The sequence below is a fragment of the Chelmon rostratus genome, chromosome 18 (genome assembly GCF_017976325.1).
Source record: "Chelmon rostratus isolate fCheRos1 chromosome 18, fCheRos1.pri, whole genome shotgun sequence".
NCBI classification, from domain to species: domain Eukaryota; kingdom Metazoa; phylum Chordata; class Actinopteri; order Chaetodontiformes; family Chaetodontidae; genus Chelmon; species Chelmon rostratus.
The window spans coordinates 24,396,142-24,424,114 of record NC_055675.1 but is presented as its reverse complement, the minus strand read 5'-3'; the positions used below and the strand labels follow the sequence as shown (position 1 = coordinate 24,424,114).

At 47.9% G+C, this 27,973-nt stretch overlaps 1 protein-coding gene across 1 annotated transcript in view; it reads left to right on the top strand.

The window, feature by feature from the left end:
- The window catches only part of LOC121621666 (kinesin-like protein KIF26A), a 48,331-nt gene extending 22,894 nt beyond the window's left edge, over window positions 1–25,437 (top strand). The window contains exons 5-22 of the mRNA XM_041958215.1: window positions 516–708; window positions 2,804–3,007; window positions 3,429–3,522; window positions 3,606–3,880; window positions 4,920–5,103; window positions 7,049–7,205; window positions 8,880–9,042; window positions 10,370–13,580; window positions 15,305–15,495; window positions 16,551–16,571; window positions 17,481–17,631; window positions 19,642–19,775; window positions 21,110–21,183; window positions 21,252–21,504; window positions 22,219–22,654; window positions 23,460–23,509; window positions 23,615–23,758; window positions 25,315–25,437. Of these exons, the coding sequence (XP_041814149.1) occupies window positions 516–708; window positions 2,804–3,007; window positions 3,429–3,522; window positions 3,606–3,880; window positions 4,920–5,103; window positions 7,049–7,205; window positions 8,880–9,042; window positions 10,370–13,580; window positions 15,305–15,495; window positions 16,551–16,571; window positions 17,481–17,631; window positions 19,642–19,775; window positions 21,110–21,183; window positions 21,252–21,504; window positions 22,219–22,654; window positions 23,460–23,509; window positions 23,615–23,758; window positions 25,315–25,437 (6,058 nt within the window). The remainder of the gene's footprint in view (window positions 1–515; window positions 709–2,803; window positions 3,008–3,428; window positions 3,523–3,605; window positions 3,881–4,919; window positions 5,104–7,048; window positions 7,206–8,879; window positions 9,043–10,369; window positions 13,581–15,304; window positions 15,496–16,550; window positions 16,572–17,480; window positions 17,632–19,641; window positions 19,776–21,109; window positions 21,184–21,251; window positions 21,505–22,218; window positions 22,655–23,459; window positions 23,510–23,614; window positions 23,759–25,314) is intronic.
- Window positions 25,438–27,973: the final 2,536 nt, after the last annotated feature.

Genomic DNA, 27,973 nt, shown 5'->3' with positions numbered 1-27,973 from the left:
GGAGCTAAGGCGGCAGAATGAAGCCTGGTTGACGCCTAGCAGCTAGCTGTCACTCAAAGCAGCCACGCCCATAATGATACTAACTGAGTGAGTAATATAAACATTCACCCGCTGCATGAAGAAAGTAGCTACAGAGACCAAAACTGTGTTTGTGCCCGGCTGCGAACGTGTTTGTTTCTGCTGAACAGTTTTAATAAGGGGGTCTATGGGGACTGACTCACTCTTTGAGGCAGACCCAAGTGGCCATTTGAGGAACTGCAGCTCTTGGCTTCATTTGTCAGCTCTGGAGGTCGACGGTCAGCAGCATCAACCTCATGACAAAACGCTGATACTGAACAAATCAGTCGTATATTCACTGATAATGTATTTAACTTGTTTTCATATTCGTTAATAACAAAGCAGCGTGATAAAACTGTGCTCTGGTTCTGTTTAGAACTGGTTCTGTGTTCAGGTACGGGAAAGACCCTGGTCTGGTTCTGAAACAGATTTCTGATTTGTCGTCTTTTCATCTTCAGGGCGGCTCAGAAGCTCAGTCTGTCCCGCAGGAAGAAGTCCCAGCCGGGCCCCGGCTCCCCGCCCGGCGAGGCCTCGGGGCCCCTGCTCTACACCGGGGGCTTCAGCGGGGCCCTGCAGCTCTCCCCACCCGCCGTCCCGCCATGCCTCCTCCGGGCTGGGTCAAAGGTCAAGGACAAGCCGGGAACGGGGAAGGTGAGATGACTCGTTGTTAGTAGATCAGATCAGCTGGTTCTCAGGCTGCTGGAATCTCATGAATCCAGATCTGATGCACCAGCAGGCGGCGGGTCATGGGAAGGGTCTGTGTTGGGGGGGTCGGTGGGCGGGGAGGGGTTACGGGGTCATCTGGATGAAGGAGCTTCCTGTTTCAGTGTGAAGGGGCTGATTGACTGACAACTCTGCAGTGAGGAACCAATCACATTCAAGTTTCTTCTGTCTGGTCTGGTCTTCGTCAGAGTCTCAAACTGTTATTTTCACTCTGTGAGCTCGTTTCTGTGTTTCTGTCTGTAGACGAGATGATTTTAACACCAGCCGCTGCTCTGTGGGACATTTTCCCCTCAGGAATGACTGCAGACACAACCAGCCTGGCTGGTCTCTGCAGGTCTGTCCAGCAGGACGGGGGGTCTGCAGACGTTTAATATGTTGACAGGTGTGGAGCTGTGATTGGACCACGCTCTGCTGCTGGCTGCAGATCAGACACTCACCTGTCAGAGCTGATCCTGTTGCAGGATCTGCTGCTGTCTGCAGCGAAATGACGAACCAGCAGGTTCACCACACTGGACCGACATGTGGCTCAGAGCAGGTCTCAACTAAATGACCTCAATTACCTCCTGACAAAACCCTTCAAGTCCCCCTGAATTATCCAAGATGTTCTTCAGCAGCATGTTCCACTAGAAACATCTGAGGTGTCTGCTGAGGCTGCAGGAAGGTGCAACAAGCTCTGCATGTGTGAGGATGAGGAAGAAGCTGAATGTGTGAGGATGAGGAAGGAGCTGAATGTGTGAGGATGAGGAAGAAGCTGAATGTGTGAGGATGAGGACATGATGAGACATGAATCAGCATTTTAATGAGACTGGATGAGACCTCCTGAATACTGAGGGCCGAGGTTTCTGCTGCTCTGCGTCCTGAGCTGCTCTGAGGTCAGATGCTGCAGGACTCAGACGTGACCGGCCATTCTGTCGTCTTCCTGCTGCGATCACCACAACACACCCACATCACAAACACCGGCTGCTCTTCATCAGAGAACGCCGGAGGAGTCGAGAAGTCGGCGTCTTCCTCCCCGAAAGGAGGAAAGAGCAGCACAGACCTGCTCGTCCTCAGCCAATCAAATCCAGCTGAGTCTGAAGTGTTTCCATCATGTGACAGCAGCCTTCAACACTGTCAGAGAGCAAAACAAACTGATCTCAGACCAGTGACACTGATGATGTATCATCATTTCACTTTCTGGTTATTTCTTGTCTTTTTGTCCCTTCTTCATAAAAGTGGACTCGAGTGTCCTCATGTGGACTAAAACTGGATGAAATCATCAGAAGAAGAACTCCTTGGACAGTCAGAGCTGCTCTTCATCACTCTGAGACTGTTGAGGTTCATGAATTAAATCAGGATTTTCTCTGATCTGAAGCTGCGAGCTGCTTCTCAGCTGATCAGCTGTGAAGCAGCTCGCGCTCTGATTGGACGCTGCCTTGAACCAGGGACCAATCAGAATCCAACAAGAGTCTGATGAAACCTTTTTCACACATTAAACCTGAGAGGGCGTCCCAGCTGACTGGAGATCAGCTGCTTCCTGCGGAGGTGATGATTCGCTCCGCCGACTCGCAGCGACACGTCGTTTAAAAACTGTTGCGTCTCAGATTGTTATTGGCTGTAAACTTGACCTCCTCGCCGCCACGACGCGCTGACTCGGCAGCTCTGTGACAGGCCGATAAAAACATATCAGAGCGTCAACGCAACACGGGGGGCTGATCTGAGGCCAGATTCAGCAGCTGACAGGCTGAATCCCTGCTCAGTCTGTAACAAGGAGAAACGCCACGAAGAACATCAGAAGATGACGAAGAGGAGGAGCAACCAGGACCCCCTGAAATCTGCCTGGCCCCCACCTCAGTCAGAGGATGACTATATTACAGAGAGACTCTCTCAGTCTGGGGGTCTAGTAGGGGGGTCAGGGGCCCATCACAGCTGCTGTGGTGATTTTAAAGATTTAATACAAATCAAAGATTAGAACTTAGAAAACATGAAAAAATTTGCAATAATACAAAAGAATGAACCACGTGGACTTCCTGTCTGTCTCCAGGTCCGAGTGATGGTCCGGATCTGTTCGGTCCACAGCAGCGAGTCCTCGGAGTCCATGTCCCTCCTGAAGGTGGACGGCAGGAGGAAGCAGCTGACTCTCTGCGAGACGTCAGCTGGCGGACTGTCCGCCGCCCAGAGACGCTCCTCCTCCTCGTCTCCGAAGACCTTCATGTTCGACGCCGTCTTCCTCCAGGACGCTTCACAGGTGAGACAGGACCTGGACAGGTCCACATTTAACAACTGGACATGTTTGACGGCAGGCAGAGACTTGTTGCATCACACACATCAATAACACACAGGCAGGTTTCTCCTAACGTCATGTGACCTCACAAAACCCAAGGCATGATGGGAAATGTAGTGCTTCAACTCAAACTCCATGAACATGAGCTTCTGTGCTCCTCTTCATGTTTTGACACGATTAAAGTTCAAACTATTAACAAACATGACACAACAAATCATTAGCTTAGCATCAGCGACACAGCATGAATCATCATCTAAAGACATGACCTACAGTCTCATAACACATCAAATGATTTCTGTTGAATCTTCTGATGAACCATTGAGTGCATGTAAACTGTGAGGTGGCTCATCATTGGATGATACTAATTGGATCTGGATCCTGATAGGCTGAGGTGTGTTCAGGGACGGTGGCTGAGGTCATCCAGTCGGTGGTGAACGGAGCAGACGGCTGCATCTTCTGCTTCGGACACGCTAACCTGGGTAACGACACGCACACGCACACACACAAACACACACTTTTCTGGGAAGCTACGTCATTATTGTGTCGGCCCCGCCCTCTCCAGGTAAGACGTACACCATGATTGGTCGGGACTGCTCCACCCAGAGTCTGGGCGTGGCCCCCACAGCCGTCTCCTGGCTCTTCAAGGTGATCGAGGAGCGCAGGGAGAAGTCTGGGGCTCGTTTCTCGGTCAGAGTCTCTGCGGTGGAGATCTCCGGTCGGGAGGAGACGCTCACCGACCTCCTGGCTGAGCTCTCCACCTCCTCCTCAGCGGGGGCCCACCAGGAGGCCCCGGGCTCCGCGGTATCACTGCGAGAAGACCCCCTCTGTGGATCCCAGGTAGCAACACCTCCTTCTTTCACCTCCTCTCCATATTTCTTTCCGTCAGCTCACCAGCAGAGAAGGAAGCAGCAGCACAGTTACTAGATTTTCAAAATAAAAGCCAGGACAAAGGTTAGCAATAAACAAAGCAGATCCATGACCCAGTTTCCTCTTCTGTCCACGTTTGATGAAACTGTGCAGAATGGAGGATGATTGACAGCTCTGTGTATTCCTGCACCGGATTGGACGAATGAAAAAGGCTCATTGGTCGTTTTTAAACTGGGTTAAAAGCACCGTTTGCACACCTGTGTTCAAACGGGTGCGGAGGGGGGCAGGTGATTCAGTTTCAAACCGTCAGGTCACCTTGTTCAGTCTCCTCGCCTCCTTCCCTTCACCATCTCCTCCTTTCCTCTCGTCCTCTCTGACCTCCTCTTCACCCTCAGAGACTTCATCTCTGTCCACATCTGTCCAATTAGAGCTGACCTTCTTCCTTTTTCTCGTACTCGGCCTGTTTTATCTCCCCCGGGCTCCTTCTGTCTGCCACTTCTTTTTATCTGCTCTCACTTTAATTTTCTTTTTATGTCTCCACATTTTTAGTCTTTTTTTCCGTCTTATTTCAGCCGTTATCGTTCTCCTACTTTTATCTCTGAAAAACTCTTCAGTCACATCGTTTTTCAGTCCCGATGAGACGTCGTCATAAACTCAGCACGAGGTCCTCGTCTCACCTGCAGAGTGAGACTTCAGGACGGCGTCACGCTTCCTGTTTGTTTCAGGAGAGCCACTGGTCTACAGCTGGTTCCTTTATTAGAATATCTGTGAAGAACACACCTGTGCGTGCTTTTAATAAATACAAACTGTTGCAGGTAAATAAAGAGCTGTGAGAACATCTCAGTCAACTGGACGTACGATGACATCAATCATTTTGTATTGATGAGACTTGAAAACAGTCTTATCTTCTGTCATCAAACAGTCGGAGGACCACCTGCATCATGATCTTTGGTTTCTCACAGGTCCTTTCAGCCTCTCCCACATCTCGTTCTCTCTCTTTCTCCATCAGCTGCAGAACCAGACGGAGCTGCGAGCGACGAGCGCGGAGCGAGCAGCGTTTTTCCTGGACGCCGCCTTGGCAGCGAGGAGGAGCAGCCGGGCGCCGAACGAGCAGGAGGCCCGGAGGAACTCGCACTTCCTGTTCACCCTGCACCTTTACCAGGAGAGGCTGGACAAGAGCAACAAGGCGGCAAGTCAGTGTGTGTTTGTCTTTAATGGAGGCACAGTGAGCAGACATGATGAGTCGCTGAGTGTGAGGAGATGTTTCAGAAGGAAAAGTCCTCGTTCGTGTTCCTCGTGTTCCACCAGTCTGGTGAAGTCGGTTGATTCTGGTGATGGCTCAGTGTCTGTTGTCTTCTGCTTCCACAGAACCAAATGTGAACCGGCTCTGGTCCACATACGCTGTCAGAATCAGCTCAGTTTAGCCTGGTTGGACACTGAGAATCAGATCCAGCCGTCAGGACAGATTTTAGTCCTTCAGCCTTATTGTCAACCAATCCCATAAACAGAGCCGGGCCAATTCACAGAGGAAAACAACTTATTTCCAAACATATTCTATGAAGACGGCTCATAAAGTCCAGGACAGCTCAGGCTTAAGTGGAGAGTGAGACATGCGAGGTCCAAGCTGCGAGCCAACGACAACAGCGGAGGTGGACGGTCACCAACGGGGCCGTAACTTCACCGTGATTTGACAGGAAGAGAAGTACAGTTAGCGGGTCTGAGCAGAAGGCAGCGTGACCACGGAGACTGGGGGATCTGGTTTGGGCTCAGAACAAAAGACACAAAATGGGAGAACATGAGTCCTGGGGTCCTGGGGTCCGCTGTCCCACCACCTTGAGATGTGGTGAACAATAAGAAAAATACTGAATAGTCTTATACTTTTGGCTTTGTTCCAAATAATTGGTGTAAATAAACTGTGGATTTGTTCAAAGCTCCTTCATCCAAAGTCTCACCATCCTCCTCCTCCCTGAGGAGAACTAGGAGTCTACCTGACCTGAACCACCACCTAAATCTCACTCTGGCAGTGAACGTACCTGCAGACATGTCAGCATCAGTTCAGCAGCAGCATCATGAGGAAGCAGCAGGTTATAGACACGGCCCCCCAGGCAAGAAGAGAATCAAGCATTAGTGGTTGTGCAGCTCTTTTTCCCTCTGCTGTTCATTTCCAAACACGTAGCAGCCAATTAGCTTCATTTGGAGCTGCGCTACGCTCAACAACAACATTACGAGCAGAGAGGCTACGCTAACGCCACCTGCGCCCACGTCTACCTGTCACAGCAGAGACATTTCCACGGTTACGAGTGTTTCACTGCTGCTCCGTCCACGGCTGGAATAAATCTGCATGGCTAATGAGGCCTGAAGCCTCTGTGTCCTGCCGTGTTTGTAGACCGCCGGATATAAAACTGTGCACTCAGCCGCTCTCAGCACTTTGTAAATCTTGCTGATGCGGCCGGTTGATCATCATTTCTCTGACTTAATGAAATGAACAGCAGCTTTAATGAGCAGAGAGACATCAGACTGATCCTGATACTGATCTGAGTACCAGAGCTGAGCTGCTCCGAGTCCTGACATCACCACAAGAACAAATGTTTACTGGATTTATTCAGATCAGACAGCTGAAAGAGCTCTGTGGCCTCATAAATACATAAATCCTGTAAAGATTTGGTTGTAATGTTGTGGAGTCATGAATCTTGGTCATGAATGGAGGTAAAAGACTCAGGACTTGCTGGTCCTACCTTGGAACTTGACTTGGGGCTTGATTTAGGACTTGTTGGTCTTGACTTTAGACCTGAGATCTCAGTCTGGGTTGCATTGACCTTTCTTTGCTGTAAACTGATTTAATTATTGAAGTTTGTATTATTTTGAACTCCACTGTGGTCCTGGTCTCTGATGCCTCCCTCTGATTTCACTGTATGACTAAGATTAGACTTCACTGAGTCATAAAGACCAGAAGCTGCATTAAGACGATCTTTATCTCTTAACATTGATGTTATGTTACCTGATAAATGGCTTTAATCAGTTTTAAATCGATTATGTTAACAGATCGATGCATCGACCAGTCATGTAACCAACCAATCGTTTCAGCTCGACTGAGCAGGTAAACAGGCTGCATCATGTGCTGTCCGCTCTGTCTCTCAGTGTCCGGTCGGAGTCGTCTCCACCTCCTGGATTTGGGGAGCTGTGAGACGGACATCAGCAGGACCAGGGAGGGAGGTGGAGGTCAGTGTCTGTCTCTGTCGGCGCTGGGAAACGTCATCCTCGCCCTCGCTAACGGAGCCAAGCACGTTCCCTACAGGTACGAGCTCGGTGAACCCAGCACGGGTCAAAGGTCAGCGATGGAGGAAAGCTCGGGAGGGGGAAGACGAACGAACCCGGTCCACTGGATTTATAGTGTTTTTGAGTTTTCTGCTGGTCTGAGATGGTGGTTTAGACTGATGACTGTAGCTGCGTTTCCATCACAGTTGTTCGCAAAATAAAAGCGATATTTCTGACATTTCTGCAAAGTTCGAATGCGACTTGCAGGTGTTTCCATTGAACAGTGTTTTGCGAACCAGCCGAAATTCTCGTAAGTTCTCGGACGTCCTGCGAGATGTACGGCGTGCTGTGCGTCGGTAAAACTTAACACAAAGCCTTATAATTAAAAAGCACATGCTGAAGGTGAAATAAAGAAGTGATCTGTTGACTTAGAGTGATCACTGATTGTAATGGCCTATTATTGATCACTTTGTTAAACGCGAGGCTCCTCTGACAGCGTCGGCTCGCTCTGACGGCGTCGGCTCGCTCTGACGGCGTCGGCTCGCGCCGGCGGAGCAGCAGCAGAATACAGGACTGTGAATTACTGAGGTGTCCTTTGAACGTATTTTCTATCAGCAATTATGTGTAAATATTAAAGTTAACGGCGTGCACGCGTGTCTCCCACAGAGCTGAGGCGCACACACTCATCACAAGTTCATCTCACGATTAATGAAAACGGAATGATTAGATTTAACAAAGTGACACAGGACGAGATCACAGCTGTCAGATCGTCTTTAACAGATCAGCTGATCAGCGTGACAGCTGGAACAGCTGGAGTGTTTTTGTCTGCTACTTATTGAGATCCAGAAAACAATAATTAAACAATTATAATTCAATACAAAATACACGACAAACATGACAAGACGTTATATCTGACTGCACGCGGCCGGCCTGAAACGGGGAGTCCGCTGACCTCGGAGACGTGTAAATTCGAAAAAAGTGTTTCCATTACACTTTTGCGATACACCTAAATATCGACACGTCTAAAAAACAACCTCATGAGAGCAAAAAAATGTTTTTGCGATATTTGAGAGGAATTTCGAAATTTAGGTGTTTCCATTACCGTTTTTTTATTGCGATGTTTAGGATTTGCGCATTTCTAGGGGCAATGGAAACGCAGCCTCTGTCATGCTGATCCACATGTAAATTCAGTCCTCCGGGTGTTTGTGATGCAGCCTGATTGTTTTGTGGAGCTCTGTCTTTATTTTCAGGCTCAGATGCTTTGAATATGATCATATGGCTGTAAAGACACACCAATTCACGTTTTTATTTCTGAAACTTCACAAATGTTCATCAACCCTTCTCGATGTGGAGCCACTGGAAGTTGTTTGCATGTTTGGTTGAGCCAGGAGAGGCGAAGAAAAGCCCAAAATGGGGAGGAAAAGGATCTCAGCTGAGCTGTTGTGCTTGAAGAAGCTCAGGCTGCAGTCCGTAGATCCAGTTTGGGATCACTCTTTCTACTCCGGGTCCCTTCAAAGGCAGCATTTCATGAACATTTCACAGCCTCCAGATCACATGTGGCGTGTAGTTCAAAGTGGGCTTCATTAATGTGAAATGAGAGAACATTCCTTTTCCTTTTTGTGCCCAACTGTTGCGTGGGGTAATGAATGGTCTCTGGGATCCTGTGAGGGTTTTTTTTTTTGGCTAACGAGGGGTTTCTTGATGTTTTATTCAGGGACAGTAAGCTAACCATGCTGCTGAGTGAATCCCTGGGAAACATCAACTGTCAAACCACCATGATCGCTCACATCTCCGACTCCCCGGTGAACTACATGGAGACGCTGACCACAGTGCAGCTGGCCTCCCGCATCCACCGCATGAGGAAGAAGAAGTCCAAGGTACTTCAGGTCGTGTTCGTTCGGCTCAGTGCTGGCAGGATCTCACAGGCTGGAAAAGACCAGTTCAGAACACTTCTGAATAATCAGTCCTGTATTCAGGAATCCTGCATGTGGCTGTACGTTCATTCGTATTCATTTAAATTAATTTACACACGAGAAAAAGATCACGAAAAAGAAAAACGTGACAATGTTAGAAAAGACGAAACGAAATAAATGAAGCAATGAGAGTTGATGGCAGCGGTCAAAACTGCTCCGTTATTAAAGCCATGTTCAATGAAGCAGAAGCATTTGACTTTGTCAGAGGAAAAACTATGTTCCTGTGATACATATATATACAACATAATCAAATTCATAACGTTGAAGCTACGTATGGACACATTTTAAGGGAATTTTTAAGATTTAAGTTAATTTAAACACAAGATACTTGTGCTCAAAAAGAGGATTCATTCTCAGTGAAGAACCTTGGAGCTCTAATCTGCCTCTATACCTGCCAAAGAGCAGTGATTCCTAACACGTCTCTGGGGGTCATCAGGTGGATACCTCCCTTCAACGGTGTTTCGCCTGCTTAGTCCCACTACACCTCCAGGAGGCTAGGCGGTGAACTCCGGCGTCCCAGAGTCACCCCCCCAAGTGCCAGTTCACACTGCTCCTACACAATCCAAACAGCACCGCCACGTTCAACTGACCCAGAGATGCTCCAGGTAGTGGCCAGTACCGATGCTACCATTTAGCTACTGCTAATGCTAATGCTGACCGCTAAGAAGAACAGAAGAAGACAATACAGTTCCGATGCTACCATTTAGCTAATGTTAAGTGCTAACCGCTAGCTGCTAAGAGGAACAGAAGATGACAATAAAGCTAGATTCACCTGTACTGTTAATGCTAAATCTAGCTCTAGAGGTTAATTGTTTCTTAATAAGAATTCATGGGTTTGAAGATGAGTTATGGGCTCAAGGGTTTTGGTCTCTGAATGAGTTTGAGCTAATTTCCTGAGGTATGATCAGGTCCGAGAGTCACACGGTCATAATTCAGTGAGTTCTTTCTGCCATGATATGACAGATGATCAAAATCACTGATCCGACGGGGACGGGAGCCTTTGTGGTGAGATGAGAAAGGCTCATTAGAGGCTGTAGTTGTATTTTATAGATCGGAAAAGCCACATGGAACCCCATGGAACCACATGGAACCAGGGTTTACAAGCTGCAATGTGCACCTTTAACCTTCAACTGTATCGACAAAGATCAGAAATGGATTTGTCTTCAGGTCGATCGCCTTCATGTTCAGATCTCTTTAGTATGTTAATATTCTTTCATTGCTCTGTCTGCAGCATGCCTCCAGCTCGTCTGGAGGGGAGAGTTCCTGCGAAGAAGGCCCGTCCCATCGACCTCCTCATCTGCGACCCTTCCACCCTCGGACCGTGGCGCTCGACCCAGACACGTCCCTGCTGCTGTCCAGCGATCCTGACTATTCCTCTAGCAGCGAGCACTCCTGTGACACCGTCATCTATATCGGGCCTGGAGGGACAGCCATCTCGGATCGAGAACTGAGCGACAATGAGGGACCGCCTTCCTTCGTTCCTATCATCCCTTCTCTGAACAAAAAGAGGGTCAAAGATGCGCCCAGGTCTGATGGTGATCACTTTAAATGCAACACATTTGCAGAGCTACAGGAGAGACTCGACTGCATCGATGGCAGCGAGGGCCCACCTATGTTTGGCCCCGAGGGCAAAGCAACACAAGCAACAGCATTCAGGACTCAGACAGGAGCTACTAAATCCACAGAGGCAACATCTCCACCCAAATCTCATAAGAACTCCTCCTACGGGTCCTCAGAAAGCACACCAACCACATGCACAAATAAAACTGTTCAGGAACTATTTAAACTCCCTGCAGCCGGTGGCCTCATGGAAACGACCAAACGGACCAGTGCAGATGGGGATAAACTTTCAGCTACTCCCTTTCAGCCATGTGTGGTGAAGTCCACTGGGACATTTTCCCAGGACTCAGAGCTTGTGGTGCGAGAGAAGATCTACCTCAAAGAAGGTGTACCCAAGCCATCGGCCTCACCATCCTTATCCAAGACATCCAGGGTAGCATCTCAGCCTGGGGAGGTTGCCAGTAGGACTCCCCCTGTGGGTATGAGTCAACAAGCACTGAGGCAAGACCAAGCAGCAGGGTCCCCCAACACAGAAAGGGTTCCTCATACAAGCAGATGCCCCACAGATGTCAACCATCCTCAGACATCTCTGTTCGGAAGATGCCTCGACAGAGATTTCCTGAGGACGACTGTCACACTGCAGCAGCCTGTGGAGCTGAACGGGGAGGACGAGCTTGTGTTCACAGTCATCGAGGAGCTCCCTCATGGCCTTGTCCCAGACAACGGTCGCCCCACCAACCTGCTTAGCTTCAACAATGACTGCTCTCTGCAGGCGTTAGCCTCTGGCTCTCGCCCTGTAAGTATCATCAGCAGTATTAACGATGAGTATGATGCTTACACATCTCAACCAGGAGCTGCGGGACCTGGTGCCGATATGAACACAGACTGCCAGGAAATGCTGTTTTCCCAACATGGCAGCAAGCAGTCAGCTGTTGGATCACAGCCAAGTGCAGCGAATGCTGATTCAACTGAAAGTGGAGGAACTCATTCAACAAGCAGGCTTTACTTGAGGGATGACAACATGGCAACAGAGAATGCATCCACGCCAACCTCACCAAGTGTATTTCTGAAACAGCCATTTTTGCAGCATGGCACCAAGAGCTCCCTGAGTGATAGCGGATGTTTCTCAGAGCTGGACAGTAACCATGCTACTCCAAACAAAGCTTCTTTTACCAAGTGTCCTCCCTCCCCTGACTCAACCAAAGCCTCTCTCAAAGGCTCTCTCAAGATGAGAGCCAGTACTCTAAACACTTCATTGTCTGCCCAGATTCACCATCATACTGCCCATTCCAGTCTTCCCAGGAAACCCAAGCCTACCTCATCTGTAACTGTGGGCTGCAGCAGACAGGAAGGCAGACATGATGACTTTTTGCTTCAGGGAAGCAGTGACTTTGATCCCAGAGAGTTTGAGTTTCTCTCTGCAGGTAAGCCACCAAGAAGTGGCATGAGCAGCGTCTCTCCTAGGAGGCCCGGAGGTAACAGTAACAGTGTACCTCGACCACCAAAGGCACAAATGTCATCTTCAGCTCAAAGGGTTGTGGACGGTTGTGAGAGGTCGAGTAGCAGGAGAGGAGACATTGCCATCAAGCTGCCAAGACTCACCCGAGGTGCAACGACTCTAGGAACTGTTTCTATTCCCCAGAGTTCTGAATCAAAATGGGGTCATGAGGGGACTTCAGTGACAGGTACCGTGAGGTTTTCATCCTTAGGAAAAAAGTCAAATGGGCAGAAAAGCATTGTGATCTCCAAGTCTGGAAACATCTCTGCTCTTGCTCCACTTATCAGACAGTCAAGCCAAGAACAAAAGACAAGGACTGCACTGTCTCCAAGTGCCTTAAAAACAAGCAGCGACACTGGAAAGTCCATAATCCCTAAAGCATCAACCTCAGAGGAAGAACTCATCAGGCTGCGGGCAGATTCATTCAGTCACAGGACATCGAGTGTAAAAACTGAGCACGTCTCTGCCAGGACATCTTCAAGCCTGAAGACACGTGGGGCCAAAGCAGAGTCTTCCAGGAACTACGGGAGTCTGATGTCTCTAGAAAGATGTGACAGTCCAACCCTCGCTGGGTCCAAGCCTGAACCGTTCAGGGAGAACAGTGGTGCTACTTTAGGAGGTAACTGCAGATCCAACCGATCAGTGCCAAGGCTCGGGGTTCCAGCCTCCACCTCCACACCTGCTTCTTCTTCCCAAGTTTCTCTTGGTGTCTTTGCAACTCCAGTCAAGGCACTGGGGCAGGTCAAAGGCAACAGCAGCTCACGATCAGCAGTTTCTGGTGGACCAAAGGTTCGCACCATGTCTACCAGTAGTTCCAAGAGCCTGAGTTCCTCCCCCAAAGCTCTTGATACTATAGCTGGAAGAAACAGCAGCCTACCTCCAACTGGTAAGTCCCTAGCTCGGTCAGGGACGGGAGCCAAGATGGGAAGAGGCACCATCATGGGCACAAAGCAGGCCATTAGCAGGGCAGCCAACAGCCGGGTTAGCGAGCTAGCTACTGGGAGCCAGAGGAAGCAGCTCAGCAGGGGGCCCGGGGTACCAGGAAATGATGGCACTGACAGTGGGACTAGTAGTGTCAGTGGGTCGCCAATCAACACGCCGCTCCCGTCACCTTACAGCAAGATCACGGCGCCTCGGAGGCCGCAGCGCTACAGCAGCGGCCACGGCAGTGACAACAGCAGCATCCTCAGTGGGGAACTGCCCCCCGCCATGGGCCGCACCGCCTTGTTTTATCACAGCGGTGGAAGCAGCGGCTATGAGAGCATGATGCGAGACAGCGAGACCACCGGCAGCACCTCATCAGCCCATGACTCCATGAGTGAGAGTGGAGTGTCCTCATCCAATAGGAGCAGAGTTTCTAAATCACCCAAGAAGAGAGGAAACGGTGAGTCCGCTTTGCAACGACAGAGAAGGTGCAAAGGTCCAAAATAATTAGTCATGTTAAAACTGATGTTGGGACATTAGCAACTAACACATTTATCAAGTTGTGACAACCAGCTGATGAATTACCGTATCCTTGCCAAGCCCTGCTCCAGTGGCCCCCCCTACAGGTGGGAGGCTTTATTACACCCTGCAGCCTCACACCACAGAAACGCATTGGACAAATCCTGATCATTTATATATTTTTACGACTACCTGTAGTGGACCTAAAGCTAAGTTTGTCCTGAGGGTGGTGTTTGAGGCAAGGTCAGGGGCTCATTCAAGACTAAGAAGGTTCATTGTCTCAGTAGCAGAGATTTTAGCTTGCAGGTGAAAAGTCATTAGGATTCATCGTTTCTATGAATATCCACAAAAAGCAAATCACTTAAACTTCGTTATACAGACATCAGCACTGCCGCTAGTGAGTCATAATAAATATTGTTATATACTGCAGTACTTGTATTCATAGTAGCTGATTGAGACACAGTGTCTGTGGGTTGTTTTTGTTGCTCGAGAACATTAGCATCATTCTCATTACTTGCTTGTCTTTTACAGTTTTTATTTTTATGGGCAGTAAAAGTCGGACTGTTACTGAACAGAAACAGCAGCTCATGCAGAGGAATGTAAAAGTGAATACTTCCTTTTCCCTCTGTTCCAGTCATTGTTGAAATGAGGTTTATCATCAACTTTCTCTCAATGAATAGATTCAGAAAGTGAAGGAGTCACAAAACTCGAGTCTTCTGGAAGCTACATAGAAAAATTAACATATTTATGACTTTTTCCAAAATGTGCTGCCATCCATCACAGTGTGTGACGATGAGGATGGGACGAAGGCTGCTGCTCAGTATAATATTTTCATGAATGCCGAGCTCAGTGAAGAGTGCAGGTATTACTGCTGTGAGAGCATCTATCAAAGGCTTCTCTCCTCCCTGATATTTCACTGCATGAATTTATCCCTCGTCCCAGCGTTATCATCAAATCTACATCCGTGCACATTATCTGGGACGATGTCGTGGTGAATTCAGCCTCCGTGCTGTTACCTTACAGCAGCCCATTGTGATTCATGGGGCTGGCTGGCAGCAGCGACGCACAGGTCAGGCAGCCTGATGCATATGGAATCAGCACTCGTGTGATCTGCCTGCCATCAGTCTGTGGATCTTGGCTCGTTTCTGCCTCATGAATATTTCATGAAGCCATTCCCGGTGTACGTATCCAACTCCAATTATCACCCACACAGCCTCCCTCCCCATCCACCACACACTCCAAAGCAAACACACCCACACACACTCCTCCTCAATCTGCCACCGAGTCCCCCCGTCAGCGGCGAACATTGTTTTTAATCATCTCTAATGGCTTTTTGTTTGTGGCGCACGCTGCTAGCTTTGGTGTCGCTCTCTGCAGTTATGATCATCAGAAAGTGGATTTGTACAGCAGCTCTCTGACAGCCGTGTGTTCAGAGTCATTACAGAAAGGATCGAGGTCTTTAGGTTGACGGCAGAGGTGTTAAAGCCTTGTCAGCAGTACAAACGGTTGTTGACACAGAATGGAGCTAAACTGAGTGAAAAGATGATGCTAATTAAAGATAATGAGCTGTGTGAGCTGGTGGTGCGACTAAACTCAATAAAATGTTGTTCTGGACAGAACATTTCACTTTCTCTTGTCAAGTCTTATTCATTTTACCTCCACCAGGTTTCCAGCGGCGCCGTCTGATCCCAGCTCCCCTCCCGGACACCTCCTGCCTGGGCAGGAAGGTGGGGGGTCAGTGGGTGGACCTGCCACCTTTAGGCGGCACCCTGAAGGAGCCCTTTGAGATAAAGGTGTACGAGATCGACGACGTGGAGCGCCTGCAGAGGAGGAGGGAGGCGGCGACGGGGTCGGAGGTGAGGCCGACTCCATCTGCTCTTTCTGCTCAGGAGAAGGTTTAGAGGGTGCTGAAGGCTGAAGGAAAATTCTGAACACCCTCGTCTGCATATAATCAAATTCATGCAGTTACAGGAGGAATTTGTGCAGTATGATGGATGAATTGTGAAAATGATGTCACCATCTGCTCAAAGTCAGGATGATGATTTAAACATTCAGTTTCAGTCACACTGACGAATTTCACCTAAAAATGATTTTCTTTCAGAACTTACTTTGTAGACAAAGAAATATTTCAGTTCTCTGACCTTCTCCTGAACATAATCAGAAGCCAAATATCTTTTCAGGTTGATCAAAACTTTATTTCCCATCAGGGTCTCCTCTGTTTGTCGATGAAGCCTCATTTTCTTAGAAGAAGTTCAAAATGGAAATATTTCAGCTTCCAAAAGAAGCCAAACTGCTTTAAAAATGAACCGTGAATTATTAATAATTCAGTAATTTACAGACACAATAATAAAGGCACAAAAACCAGTTGTGTTAAAATCACTGCACATGTGAACATGTCGTATTCTAGTTTTATTTCTTTCATTTTTCTGTTGGATTTGTGTGTTTAAGCTGTGTAATAATTCTTTAAACACTGAACTTGAACATTTCGGTCAATCATCCTGAGACTGTCGAACATTTAAAGAAATGAGCTTCTCTACGATCAGTTATCTTCAGTATGAGTCCAGCCTGAGGTCAGACTGATCAGGGACGGAGTTCATCTCTGACTTAATCGCAGTTTAGTCTCAATCGGTTTCGACATGAGTGATGGCTGGAGAGGAAGAGGAGGAGGAGGAGGGATTGGGTAATGGATGAAGGTCTGGCGTCGGCCGGTCGGTCTTTACGGCCGTCGCCTCTCTCTGTGTTAACGGGTCATTACCCTTCATCGTGTGGAGGGAAGACATGAATTCAGCTGGGGGGGGGGGGGGTGATTTATCTTCATCTTCATCATCTGATTCATCTTGTCAAGACTCCTTATTATTATTTATTGATTGATAAACTGTCTGCTTTCTCTTTGTTTCTGTCGTCTCAGCAGCCGTTTCATGATGTTGAAAAGGTGAGTTCAACTTTTAAAATGAGATTTTGACCAATCAGCTGTAATCTGATTACTGTGCATGAGACATCATCAACTGTCGGCTGATTTTCTGACACATATTGGTTGAGATATTTTGTTCTGGACCGAAATCAATGCTAACACTCATAGATAGCATGATCAGCTAAATAAATCAAAGGAGACGTTAGCGTCTTTGTCCTTTAGCCTCAAGCTGGCTGATTCAGAGTAATGTTGGCAATAATGTTGCTTGAGCTAACAGGAGCTAGCCGGCTAATTCTGGCAGCAGCTGTTGAGCATGCTATCTGAAGAGATGCAGGAGATACGTGATTGGCTGAAAGGTGAGAGGGTGGAGATCATTTCTCGATCGTCTTCTGGTGAACGTTGTTTCTGTGAACGTTTGGATATTTGAGCTGAGCACACACGGTCACTCCATCCTGAGATAGATTAAATCTCTATAAACAGAATAAATAAATTAAAGAGCGACATGAAAACGGTCGCGATGGCTGCAGCAGTACAGAGAGCGGCCTGGCAGCAGGAACAGGTAAAGTCTGTGAACGCTGTCTCGGTTCAGGTGGGACGTCGTCTCTCAGACACCTGTAATTAAGTGAGGCTGAGAGGCGACACTGATCCACCTCTCTGTCACCTGTTCATCCTCAGCTGTCCTTAATCCTCGCTCAGCGTTCGTCGCGCAGATTAAGTCCGCAGCCAGCAGATTAGCGCCCATGCTAATTTTATCTCTGGCTGGCTTCTAATTAAATCCAGCGGCCACAGACTGAAGTCTCAGAGCAGGTTAGCGGCCCCCCGTTCCACTCGGGGTAATCCCCCGCCGGCCTCACGTCACAGACGCTCTGCCGGGAAACGTCAGCAGGTTGCATTTGGACTGACTGCCGTTTGGCTCTGTTTGGTCCTCAGGGGCTGCTCTACTTCAACGCCCGGCTGAGGATGCTGGAGAAGAGGCAGCAGCAGATCAGAGAGCTGAAGAGCAAACACGAGAGGCTGAAGGTGGAGCTGGAGGAGGCCAAGAGCCGGCTGATGCTGGACCCGAGCAAATGGAGCGGAGAGTGTGAGTAGATCCCGCCTGCTGAGACCCAGCAGAGTTCAGCAGAGCTCAGAGAGAGCTAAAAACCTGAAACAGAACAGGGAGAGCACAAAAAGGTTCACATCATATGACTGACACAAGTTTCTCCAAATATGAAGCCACTGAAGGAACGTGGTCATCTGGGCTCGTTCTGAATTCCTTCTGATCTAAATCGAGGGTCTCAGTTGGACGGATCCTGACGTCCTCTGGGAACAATCTGACTTTCAGCTGAATGCGTTAAATTTACTTCACGTCTTGAAAACTAATTTCTCCTGTAAATTTCCAACATTACTGAAGATGTGATGCTCACCTGTGGAACCTTTCAAAGGTCCACGGTGATTGTGAGCTTTGAAGGACTCGAGGTTCAGTCCACCGACAGGATTCCTGTTCCATGTCTCTCTCTGTGGACATGCTGTGATTGAACGGGGACAGGAACAGATCATCACAGATCAATGAGGGATTACCAGCTTCAGTTCACTTCAGTCAAGTGGTTCGGATCATGTGAACAAACTGATCAGCCGTCTGATCGTCACACTGCTCGTGTTTGTAGTCCTGATCAGATCAGATTATTTATTGATACGTCTTCACTCGTCCGACGTGTCGACTCAGTCACACCACAAAGTGTCTCAGTGAAATGAAGCGGCAGAAGTATTTTTTCTGGTCTTTGTGACATAGCAGCTCCTAGGGTGTAGCTAACTGCTAGCATGCTAACCACCACACACACATGTTAGCACTGGTCATAAAGTCTGTCTTCTTATTCCTCTGTGCTCTGATTACTCTTCAGGACTGCCCAGTTAGGAGGTACTGAAGAGGGAACGTAGCTCTCTGAGCTAACGAGCTTGCTAAGCTCATTATCTTAACTTGGCTGCTAACAAGACAATAGGTCTCCACAGTGTCTAAGAAGCTGCATGTCCTCTGTCCCCTCGCTGTGTCTCTGCTGTGGAGAGTTTATCCTCTCACAGATGAGCTTCAGCTAAACTGGATGATGTCCACAGCTAATAAGCTACGTTAGCTTCCTCAGTTTTGGGCTCTGCGGCTCTCGGTCCACTCAGAGGTCAGCTGTCAGACGGCTCTGTTGGAAACAGGCTGATCCGGTCCGGTTTCTCTGCACTGTGTCAGACTCTTGAGCAGATTTAGCCGCAGCCTCCTCCCTCCTTCATCACGCAGCACAGAAGGCAAACGAGTGCACCGAGCAGCTCCTGACCGCGAGCACAAAGTGGACAAACAGAGTGTTTCCGGCTGAGTGCCGCCGCCGGCCCGAAGCTTCGCAGTTAAGACCTCGTCCTCTGCAGCTCGGCTCGCTCCATTATGCTTCTATTTGTGGCTCGTCTGAACAAAAGGAAACAGCTCGCGGCGCTCCGGGTGTTTGGAGAGCAGCTTGTCGGAGCAAACTGCGAAGACAAACAGGCCGGAGGGAGATTAAATTTACATCTTTTTATTATTCGGCTGTCAGCGGGACGAACTCTCAGGTCACCTCACACAAAAGAGGAAACTCTCAACTCTGCAAACCCAGAAGAAAGAGTCTGCAGCAGAAGACCTGAATGAGTCCTCAGATCAATAACACATTATTTCCTCTGAGCCACATGGGGGTCAGCTCTGATTCTGATTGGCTGCCGGAGGAGAGCTCATAAATCATCGTTTACTATGATGATGAAGATGAAGAGAGTCCTGGTCAGCCTTCATCACCTTCATCAGTACATCCCAGCATGTCCCCTCAGAGACTGTACCCTGTCAACACACACAGACACACACACACACACACACTTTATCACGCTGACTTACATTAGTTCATCAGAAATGACTGAAAGTTTAAACCAGGTCTTTGCATCCAGTCTCCCAGTTTATCAAACACTAAACTGAACAAGACAAAAGACAACCTGCAGAGTGTCTGTCTGTCTCTCTGTTTGTTTGTTTATGAGCAGACTTGTGTCCTTCTCACCATTACTAGATGTTAGGAAGACTAACCCATGTCTTCCTGTCTGTGTCCTCCTTCAGTTGACATGGACCAAGACCTGGACCGGGAGTCCCAGGAGTACCTGGAGGCTCTGGCTCAGGCCACAGTGGAACTGGAGTACTGCGTCAACCTCTGCAAGTCCCGCGTCATGATGGAGACCTGCTTCGACATTGCGGTGACGACAGCCGCCGCCGCCGCGCAGGGAGGACAGCAGGAAGTGCAGGTGTGAGAGGAGAGGTGGACACGTGTGTGTTACTGCACCAGCCCCCCCGAGGCCCAGAAAGACCTTCACCTGCAAAACTGCTGACAGGACACCTCCACCTGCAAACAAGGGCCGCTGTTACTGGGCTACCAGCTCCGTCTCAGTATGCTGCTCCACCACTGACCGAAACATCCCAACAAGAACATTTATATTAGAGTAAAAGATGCCCCCCCTCCTCTTCACAGTCCTGTGTGAAGCAGCACCTTCCTGTAGCTGACACCACAACAACATGTCAGGAGGATTTCATAGTTTCTGCTGGCACATTGGTTCACAAACAGGGTGAAAGTACAATGACACAGGAAACAGGAGCTCATTGCGCCTGTAGTCCACGCTGAGGGCAGAAAGAGCCCCACTGAGCAGCTGATGGACAGAGAGACAGAGACACAAACTGAAGGGACGATTTATTGTCCTGAGGGGAAATTCATCTTTCAAGACATCCCAGAAAACACTGACAGCATTTATATCAGTGGACCAAACATCCCACAGCTTCCTTCCTTCTTTCCTTCCTTCCTTCCTTCCTTCCTTCATTCATTCATTCATCATTCATACAAGGTAAAACCTCTGAAAGACAGAAAACACAGAATAACTGAGATCCAGCAGGAAAACACTGGAAACAGAACAGAACATGTTGAAGGACGACTTTCCTGCATTTATTTTCCACGTAGACGGACGAGTGTTCTCTCTGGAGACGTCCTATCACAGCAGAGGAACCGACTGCTGGTCCTGGATCAGATTCATGAAGATGAACAGATCTCAGGAAGGATGAAAGCTCTGGAAGTGCCTTTATATTAATCATTTATTTCTGAGTATTGCTTCCCTTATTTATTCAGTTTTTAATGTTTATCATGTCTGTTTTTATGGTGCTAAAGTTCCATATATATTCTAATATATTCTTTATGCAAAGTGACGACAGGTTGGAGCGGACGGTGTGGTCGGATCAGAAAAATGAACTGAAACCTCAGTCTCTGCTTCCTCTCTTCCTGGATTATTTCGCTGCCTTTGACACCAACCCTGTCTCAGAGTTCCTCTCATGTCTCTCAGATGTGTCCGTCTGCGTCCTCAGTGTCCCTGCAGGTTTGACGTTTGTCTCATAAAAATCAGAAGTTCAGAGTCAAACCTGAACATACAGACATGAGGTGTGATACTTCCTGAGGACGTCACTACCTGTGATGTCCACTGCTGACAAATGCTTCGAAATGACTGTGAGGTCACCGGGTGAGTCCACTACCAGGTGACTTCACCATCAGGTGAGACCACCACCAGGTGAGTTCACCACCAGGGGTCGTGACCAGGTGAGTCGACCACCAGGTGACGTGACCAGGTGAGTCCACTACCAGGTGACTCCACCACCTGGTGATCTCACTCGGTGGTCGACTCACCCGGTGGTAGACTCGCCTGGTCACGTCCCCTGGTGGTGGAGTCACTTGGTGGTGGACTCACCTGGTCAGGTCACCTGGTGGTCGACTCACCTGGTGGTGGAATCACCTGGTCACGTCCCCTGGTGGTGGAGTCACCTGGTGGTGGACTCACCCAGTGGTGGACTCACCTGGTCACGTCACCTGGTGGTCGACTCACCTGGTGGTGGTCTCACCTGATGGTGGACTCACCTGGTCACGTCACCTGGTGGTTGACTCACCTGGTGGTTTGTTTTGTTAAATCAAACCTTCTGACTTTCCCATTGCTGATTATTTTCCCGCGGCAGAAACAAACTGCAGTTTCATTGAAAGCATCGATGCAGCAGAGTTCAGGATTAAAGTGCTGGAGACCAGATTCCGTCAAAGTCAACACGAGGCCCGATTCAGTTATTTTTCCTCAGACTTTGGCTCCGCCTCTTTTCTCAGGCTCTTTTTCAACTTGCTGCATGAAGCGTTTCCTCCTCCCTGTTTTAAATATGTGACATTCTGCATCCAGTCTTTGTTTCTGAGCTTGAGTTTGTTCCAGAAGGAGAGAAAAAAGGATTTTTTTTTAAAGTGACGTTTCTCTGCTGATGTGACCTTTAACGATTCGTCCGGACTGTTTCTATTTGCTTTGGTACTGTACAGTTTTCTAATGATTTGTAAAGAGAAGAGTGCGGACAGAGCGGGAATGTAAAGGATGCTGCATCACCTCGTGTCATACATGTTAATAAAGATAAGAGTCGTTTTGATTCCTTTGTTGTACATTAAGCTACGAGGATGGAAACACTTCAAAGCTCCAGGAAATCTGATGACCCCTTTGGTCCTGCTGATAAACGAAGGTCAACTAAACAACGTTAAATATTCTGAAAGGAAATGACATCAATAAACAGCTGCTGTTTGTCACTGCAAATACTCCAACGACAGAGTAGTTCCAAAATTAGCTCGCTAACGACTCACAGAACAGCAGAAATGACTGCTGGAGAAGCAGCGGCGATGAACGCAACGAACACGACGAACACGACGAGCGCGACGAACACGACGAACGCGACGAACACGACGAACACGACGAACACGACGAACGCGACGAGCGCGACGAACACGACGAATACAATGGGCATGACAAATGCGACGAACACGACGAGCACGACGAACGCGACGAACGCGACGAACACGACAAACACGACGGGCGCGACGAACACGACGAACACGACGAACGCGACGAGCGCGACGAACACGACGAATACAATGGGCATGACAAATGCGACGAACACAACGAGCACGACGAACACGACGAACGCGACGAACACGACAAACACGACGGGCGCGACGAACACGACGAGCGCGACGAACACGACGAATACAATGGGCATGACGAATGCGACGAACACGACAAACGTGATGAACACGACAAACACGGCGAACACAACAAATGCACAAACGCGATGAACACGATGAACATGATGCTAACATTGTGAAACGGTCACAGTTTGTTTAGCTGGAGGAAAAAATGGCGGTTTGAGTTCAAATAAGTATGTTTGCTACATAACTGAAGTAACGTCAGAGTACTGGCACACTGATAATGGAGGGAGAGTGAAACCAAACCTATCAAATATAAAGTAACATATATATATTAGATATATGTACCAAAAAGAGAAACGATGAAGACAGTTTGGAGGTAGAGCTTCACTTTGTTCTGACAAACTTTGAAGGAACATTTGAGTGAGCTGATTGGACGGTTTTGCTCGAGGCCTGCAGCAGCAACAGTCAGCAGATTTACTGACTGATGTCGGGACGTGAAGAGGAAACAAACAGAAAGGTTTCTGAAAGCAGCCCCCCCCTACTCGAGCTTCAAATACTCCTGGTGACCTTTGACCTTTTGCTCCTGTGAGCAGCGACGCTCAGGGCTGAAAGGTGTGTTACCAACAGCCACTGAGGAGGCAGCAGCACAGCGGTGGGGGAGGGGGAGTCACCATAGTAACTGTTGCCATAGCGGCTGAATAGGCTGAATGAGCGAGGCAGGGATGCTCAGGATCAGCATGGCTACCTGTTAGCTAGAGGTGTGTGTGTGTGTGTGTGTGTGTGTGTGTGTTTGTCTGTCTCTCTGTTTGTTTGTTTGTTTATGAGCAGACTTGTGTCCTTCCCACCATTATTAGATGTTAGGAAGACTAACCCATGCCTTCCTGTCTGTGTCCTCCTTCAGTTGACATGGACCAAGACCTGGACCGGGAGTCCCTGGAGACTCTGGCTCAGGTCTGTCTGTCTTTGAATGTCTGTCTCTCTGTCTGTCTGTTTCTCTGTCACACACACATACACAAATGTAATGATTTATAGGAACCTGCACTCTTTCCTCATGAGGAAGGTGAGTCCTGTGGAGACCTGATCACTGAGTCCACCTGCAGGTTCACCTTGTGTCCTGACTTCAGTCTGCTGATCAGAGACCAGACTGGGTTTCTGGGCTCCACAGAGACTAGCGTGGGCTCGGCTGCTGAGACTCTGCAGGTTTTAAGAGTTTAAAGAGGTGAAGCGCTGTCTGGATGGTCTGGAGGTCTTTAAATGTCCCTCGGACATTTAAAGACCTCCAGACCAGCCTCCTTCTTGTTCAACATGACTTTAAAGCCTCAGTGTGTTCAGACACTCCAGAGGCTTCAGAGTCCACCAACTCCTGTTAGCGGTTCCTGTTAGCAGCTCCTGCTAGCGGGTCGTGTTAGCAGTTCCTGTTAGCAGCTCCTGCTAGCAGCTCCTGTTAGCAGCTCCTGTTAGCAGCTCCTGCTAGCAGCTCCTGCTAGCAGCTCCTGTTAGCAGCTCCTGTAAGCGGCCCCTGTTAGCGGCTCCTGTTAGCGGCTCCTGTTAGCGGCTCCTGCTAACAGCTCCTGTTAGCAGCTCCTGCTAGCGGCTCCTGTTAGCAGTGTATGCATGGATGCAGCTCTCACCGGATCACCGGATCACTGTGACACTGAAGGAAACTCAGGAACATGTTGCCTCAGGTGCTCAGAGTTTTATGGACTTCCGTGAGCTTCAGCCACTGCTGCAGCACCACCTGCTGACCGGGATGTGACTCTGCATGTGAAACCAGTTAGCTGGAGGAAGACGAGGCAGTGAGGAAGAAGCTTTTCATCAGGATGCATTTCAGGCTTTCTTTCCTTTATTCTGCTGTTTGTTGCAAAGGATTTTTGACATTAAACATGTTAAACTCAAACCTGAACCACCTGAAGTCCTCACTGCAGCAACATCACAGCATCGTGACACAAAGTCTTTGTGCTGAAACAAATGAACCGAAGCCGACGTCCAGCTCTGATGATGAAAATGAATTTCATGGAAAGCCTTTTGTCTCACTAATGGACTTTAATGGAGTCCTGTCATCCATTAGTGCCGCACTCCCACACATTTAACACGACACACACCTCGTTAGTGTCGCCCCTCCTCTGGGTCCTAAACAGGCCGCTGTATAATTAATGTTGACATTTTACACGTCTGTACAGGAAGTTACACAGCGATGACCTTTGACCTCTCAGAGCTAGATTCCCAGCTACGCTACGATCATTTGTTGAAACAGAGGAAACAGGCTGCAGTGCAGCTCATCAACAAACAACATGCAGAGACAAACATGGCGGTTTAAGACGTGAAATTTCACTTTGAAATAAAATCTGAATCTATTCATGTCAGAACTGTCAGTGTGCATGACGTCTGACAGCATGTCATATATGTCATAAATATCTGAATACACCATGGAAATGTGTCTTTCTGTGGTTTTCTTATCAGTTTTTATTGAACTGGGACCAGTGTGAGGCTCAATGCCAGCAGCACTTACAGTGAAGGAAACCAGGTGATCCGTTTCTCTGACCTCAGATCAGATCGGCTGCAGTAATGATCTGACCGACAGCCTCTTGTTCCAGTTTAAACTGTAGAAACGAGTATCAGGAAAGCCCCCCCGTCACTCTCTGAGGCCTCAGACCTTCTGGCCTCGTCAGTCTTTGATTCATCGTCTCTTCAGCTGCGGCTCAGACGAGAGCCGAGCTCGCTTTCTTCTTCTGCGTCTTCATTCGCGCTCGTTTCAGAGGAGCCGTCGGCGGTTTCTGCAGAGCGAGGCCGACTCCATAAACGGGACCGGCTCTGCCGAGCTTCCTGCTTCACGTCTCAGCAGGAGAAACGATCCTCCTGCAGGAATAACACGTCTGTGAACGAGTTCAGGTCACCTCCTCCTCCTCCTCCTCCTCCTCCTCTCAGCCGCCATGTTTCATTAAGAACAGGAAGCCTGGCTGATTCTTTAATGAATCCTGGCTGATATTAAACTGCTCCGGAGATTTTTCTGTTTATACAAAAATCTGATCAACAGAATCTGGTTTTCAGCTTCAGAGGATTCTTTTGAGTAAATACAGCCGATATTCAGTGAATTAATCAATCAGTACCAGAATTACATGTATGGCATAAAATTTACAGAAAATATCATCAAGCATATAAATATAACATAATAACACTTTAAAATACTCAGAAAATTGTACTGAATTTGGTTGAAGTTTACTTTCTACAACTACACAGATACATGATCACATTATTATTAGATCATAATCGTACAAAGTTTTGTTTGAAGGGGAGTCAAATATTTCTGTGAATTTTATGATTCTACACACAGATGTTTGGTCTAAGACTGATTCTCATATTTATATTTGAACTGAATTTACATAAAATTGGAAGAATTTCTCTGCCAGTGTTCCCGTCATGGCACCAGATCTTAATGGAAGGAGATTCAATTTACACAAACACAGAACTGAACAGTTGAATTAATAAATAAAATGTCAAATTTGTGATTTCTTCTAAATGCGCAGAAAATTGCATGGAGTTTGGTTGGTGGCTCACCAGGTTTCTCAGGAAGATCGAGCTCTGCAGACAAACCTGAGCTCTGACGTCCATCAGCTTCATCATAAAAAGCTTTTGGGGGCTGAATTTTCATGTGGAATGAACACGTGACACGGTCGTCTGTGTTTAATTGGTTTGTCAGCTCAGGTTCGTTTCCTCCTCAGGTTGAATCGTGTTTGACCGCCTGCTGTTTGCCGTCCGTCACTCAGATGACCCGCTGACATCAGACCGCTGTTAATATTCATGAAGTCAGTGATGGAGTTCGGTGATAACGATCCGTCAGCTGTTTTTAACCTCCACCCCGCAGAGGACGCCTGTCAGACACGTTTAGTCCAGACCAGTTTAATGAAGGTGGACGTTCACGGAGCGGCTTCACGTCAGGTGAGAACCAGACGTTGATTCACCGTCACGTCACACAATCACACACTGATCCGGATGTTTCTGCCTCTTCTCGTTTCGTCTCATTTCATCCTCCAGCCTTGTTTCATACATGACGGAGCTGTCATGACCCGTGCTTTGCACACCGGCTTTTTGTTATGTTTCCCCTTGTGTGCCATGGCCACAGCCCCCGTAGTGAGTGTTTCTTCGTTGTGATATCTTAGTTCTTGTCCGTGCCGTGTTTCATGTGAGTGTGTCTTTGTCCGTTTGTCGATTCACCCGAGCCTGTCTTTCCCTTTGCCCTTTGCCACAGCGTTCATTCGTTCGCCATTATTTCCTCTTTCTGAGTGTTTTTTGTTTTGTAACTTTAATTTCCTAGTTTCTGTTTTCTTTTCATAGTTTATAGTTTAGCCGATTTGTTTCCCCCGTTAAGAGCGACTTTCTGTTTGATTACTTTTGTTATTTAGATTCCTGTTCCTCTGTTTTTAGGGGTGTATTTTGAGTTGTTAGTTTTTCTTATCTAGTTCTCTCAGTAGTCAGTTGTGTTTTCCTCCTTTGGGAGCGTTTTCTGTTCTTTATTTTATTCATGGAGAGTTATTCATAGTCTCGCTCCGAGCTCCATTGTGTCTTGTGTTCCTGTGTTGTCTTTCCCTGTGTTGCGTCGTTGTTGTGTGAACTTTGTTACCCTGGTGTGTCGTTACTCATTAGTCCCCTGAGTTTTGGTTGTCTTGGGTTTTCGTTGTGTTAAATAAATGTGTTTATTTTGAATCTACGCCCCGTGTGTCTGCATCTGGGTTCAACCCATAGTTCTCCTGTAGTCCCCAGCTTCCTGACAGGAGCAGAATTAAAGTTGCTACTGAATATGGGCCAACCAGGTGCAGGTTTAGGTCCAGGTCCAGGGGCCACTCTGTGTCAGCTGACAGGAAACAAGTCAGGTCAGTCCTGAGGTCAGTCCTGAGGTCAGACCTGTGATCAGACCTGAGGTCAGACCTGAGATCAGACCTGTGATCAGACCTGAGGTCAGACCTGAGATCAGACCTGAGGTCAGACCTGAGGTCAGACCTGAGATCAGACCTGAGATCAGACCTGAGATCAGCTGTGTGAAGTTTCACCTGCTGACTGCTGCTGGTCGCCATCACTGACACCTGAAACAGCGTGGACAGGTATATCACATGACTCTGTTTTATTCCTCTGCATTTATTTGAGACTTTAGTTACTGATTACTTTACACGTGAAAAAACTGACAACAAAGATTTAAACTAGTTTGTTCAAATCAAATAAAAATCAAATAAAAAAGATGTTACCTTAAAGTCCAGAAGCTGAAAACAGGTTTTGTGTCTCTGTACTTTTACTCCTGATACTTTATTACATGAAGCTGATAATATATATATATGAGTAATATATATATCTAAGATATCTGAGTCGAGTCTGACAGACACGCTGACGTTCTGCCATCAAAGAGCGAGTTTTAAATTAAATTAA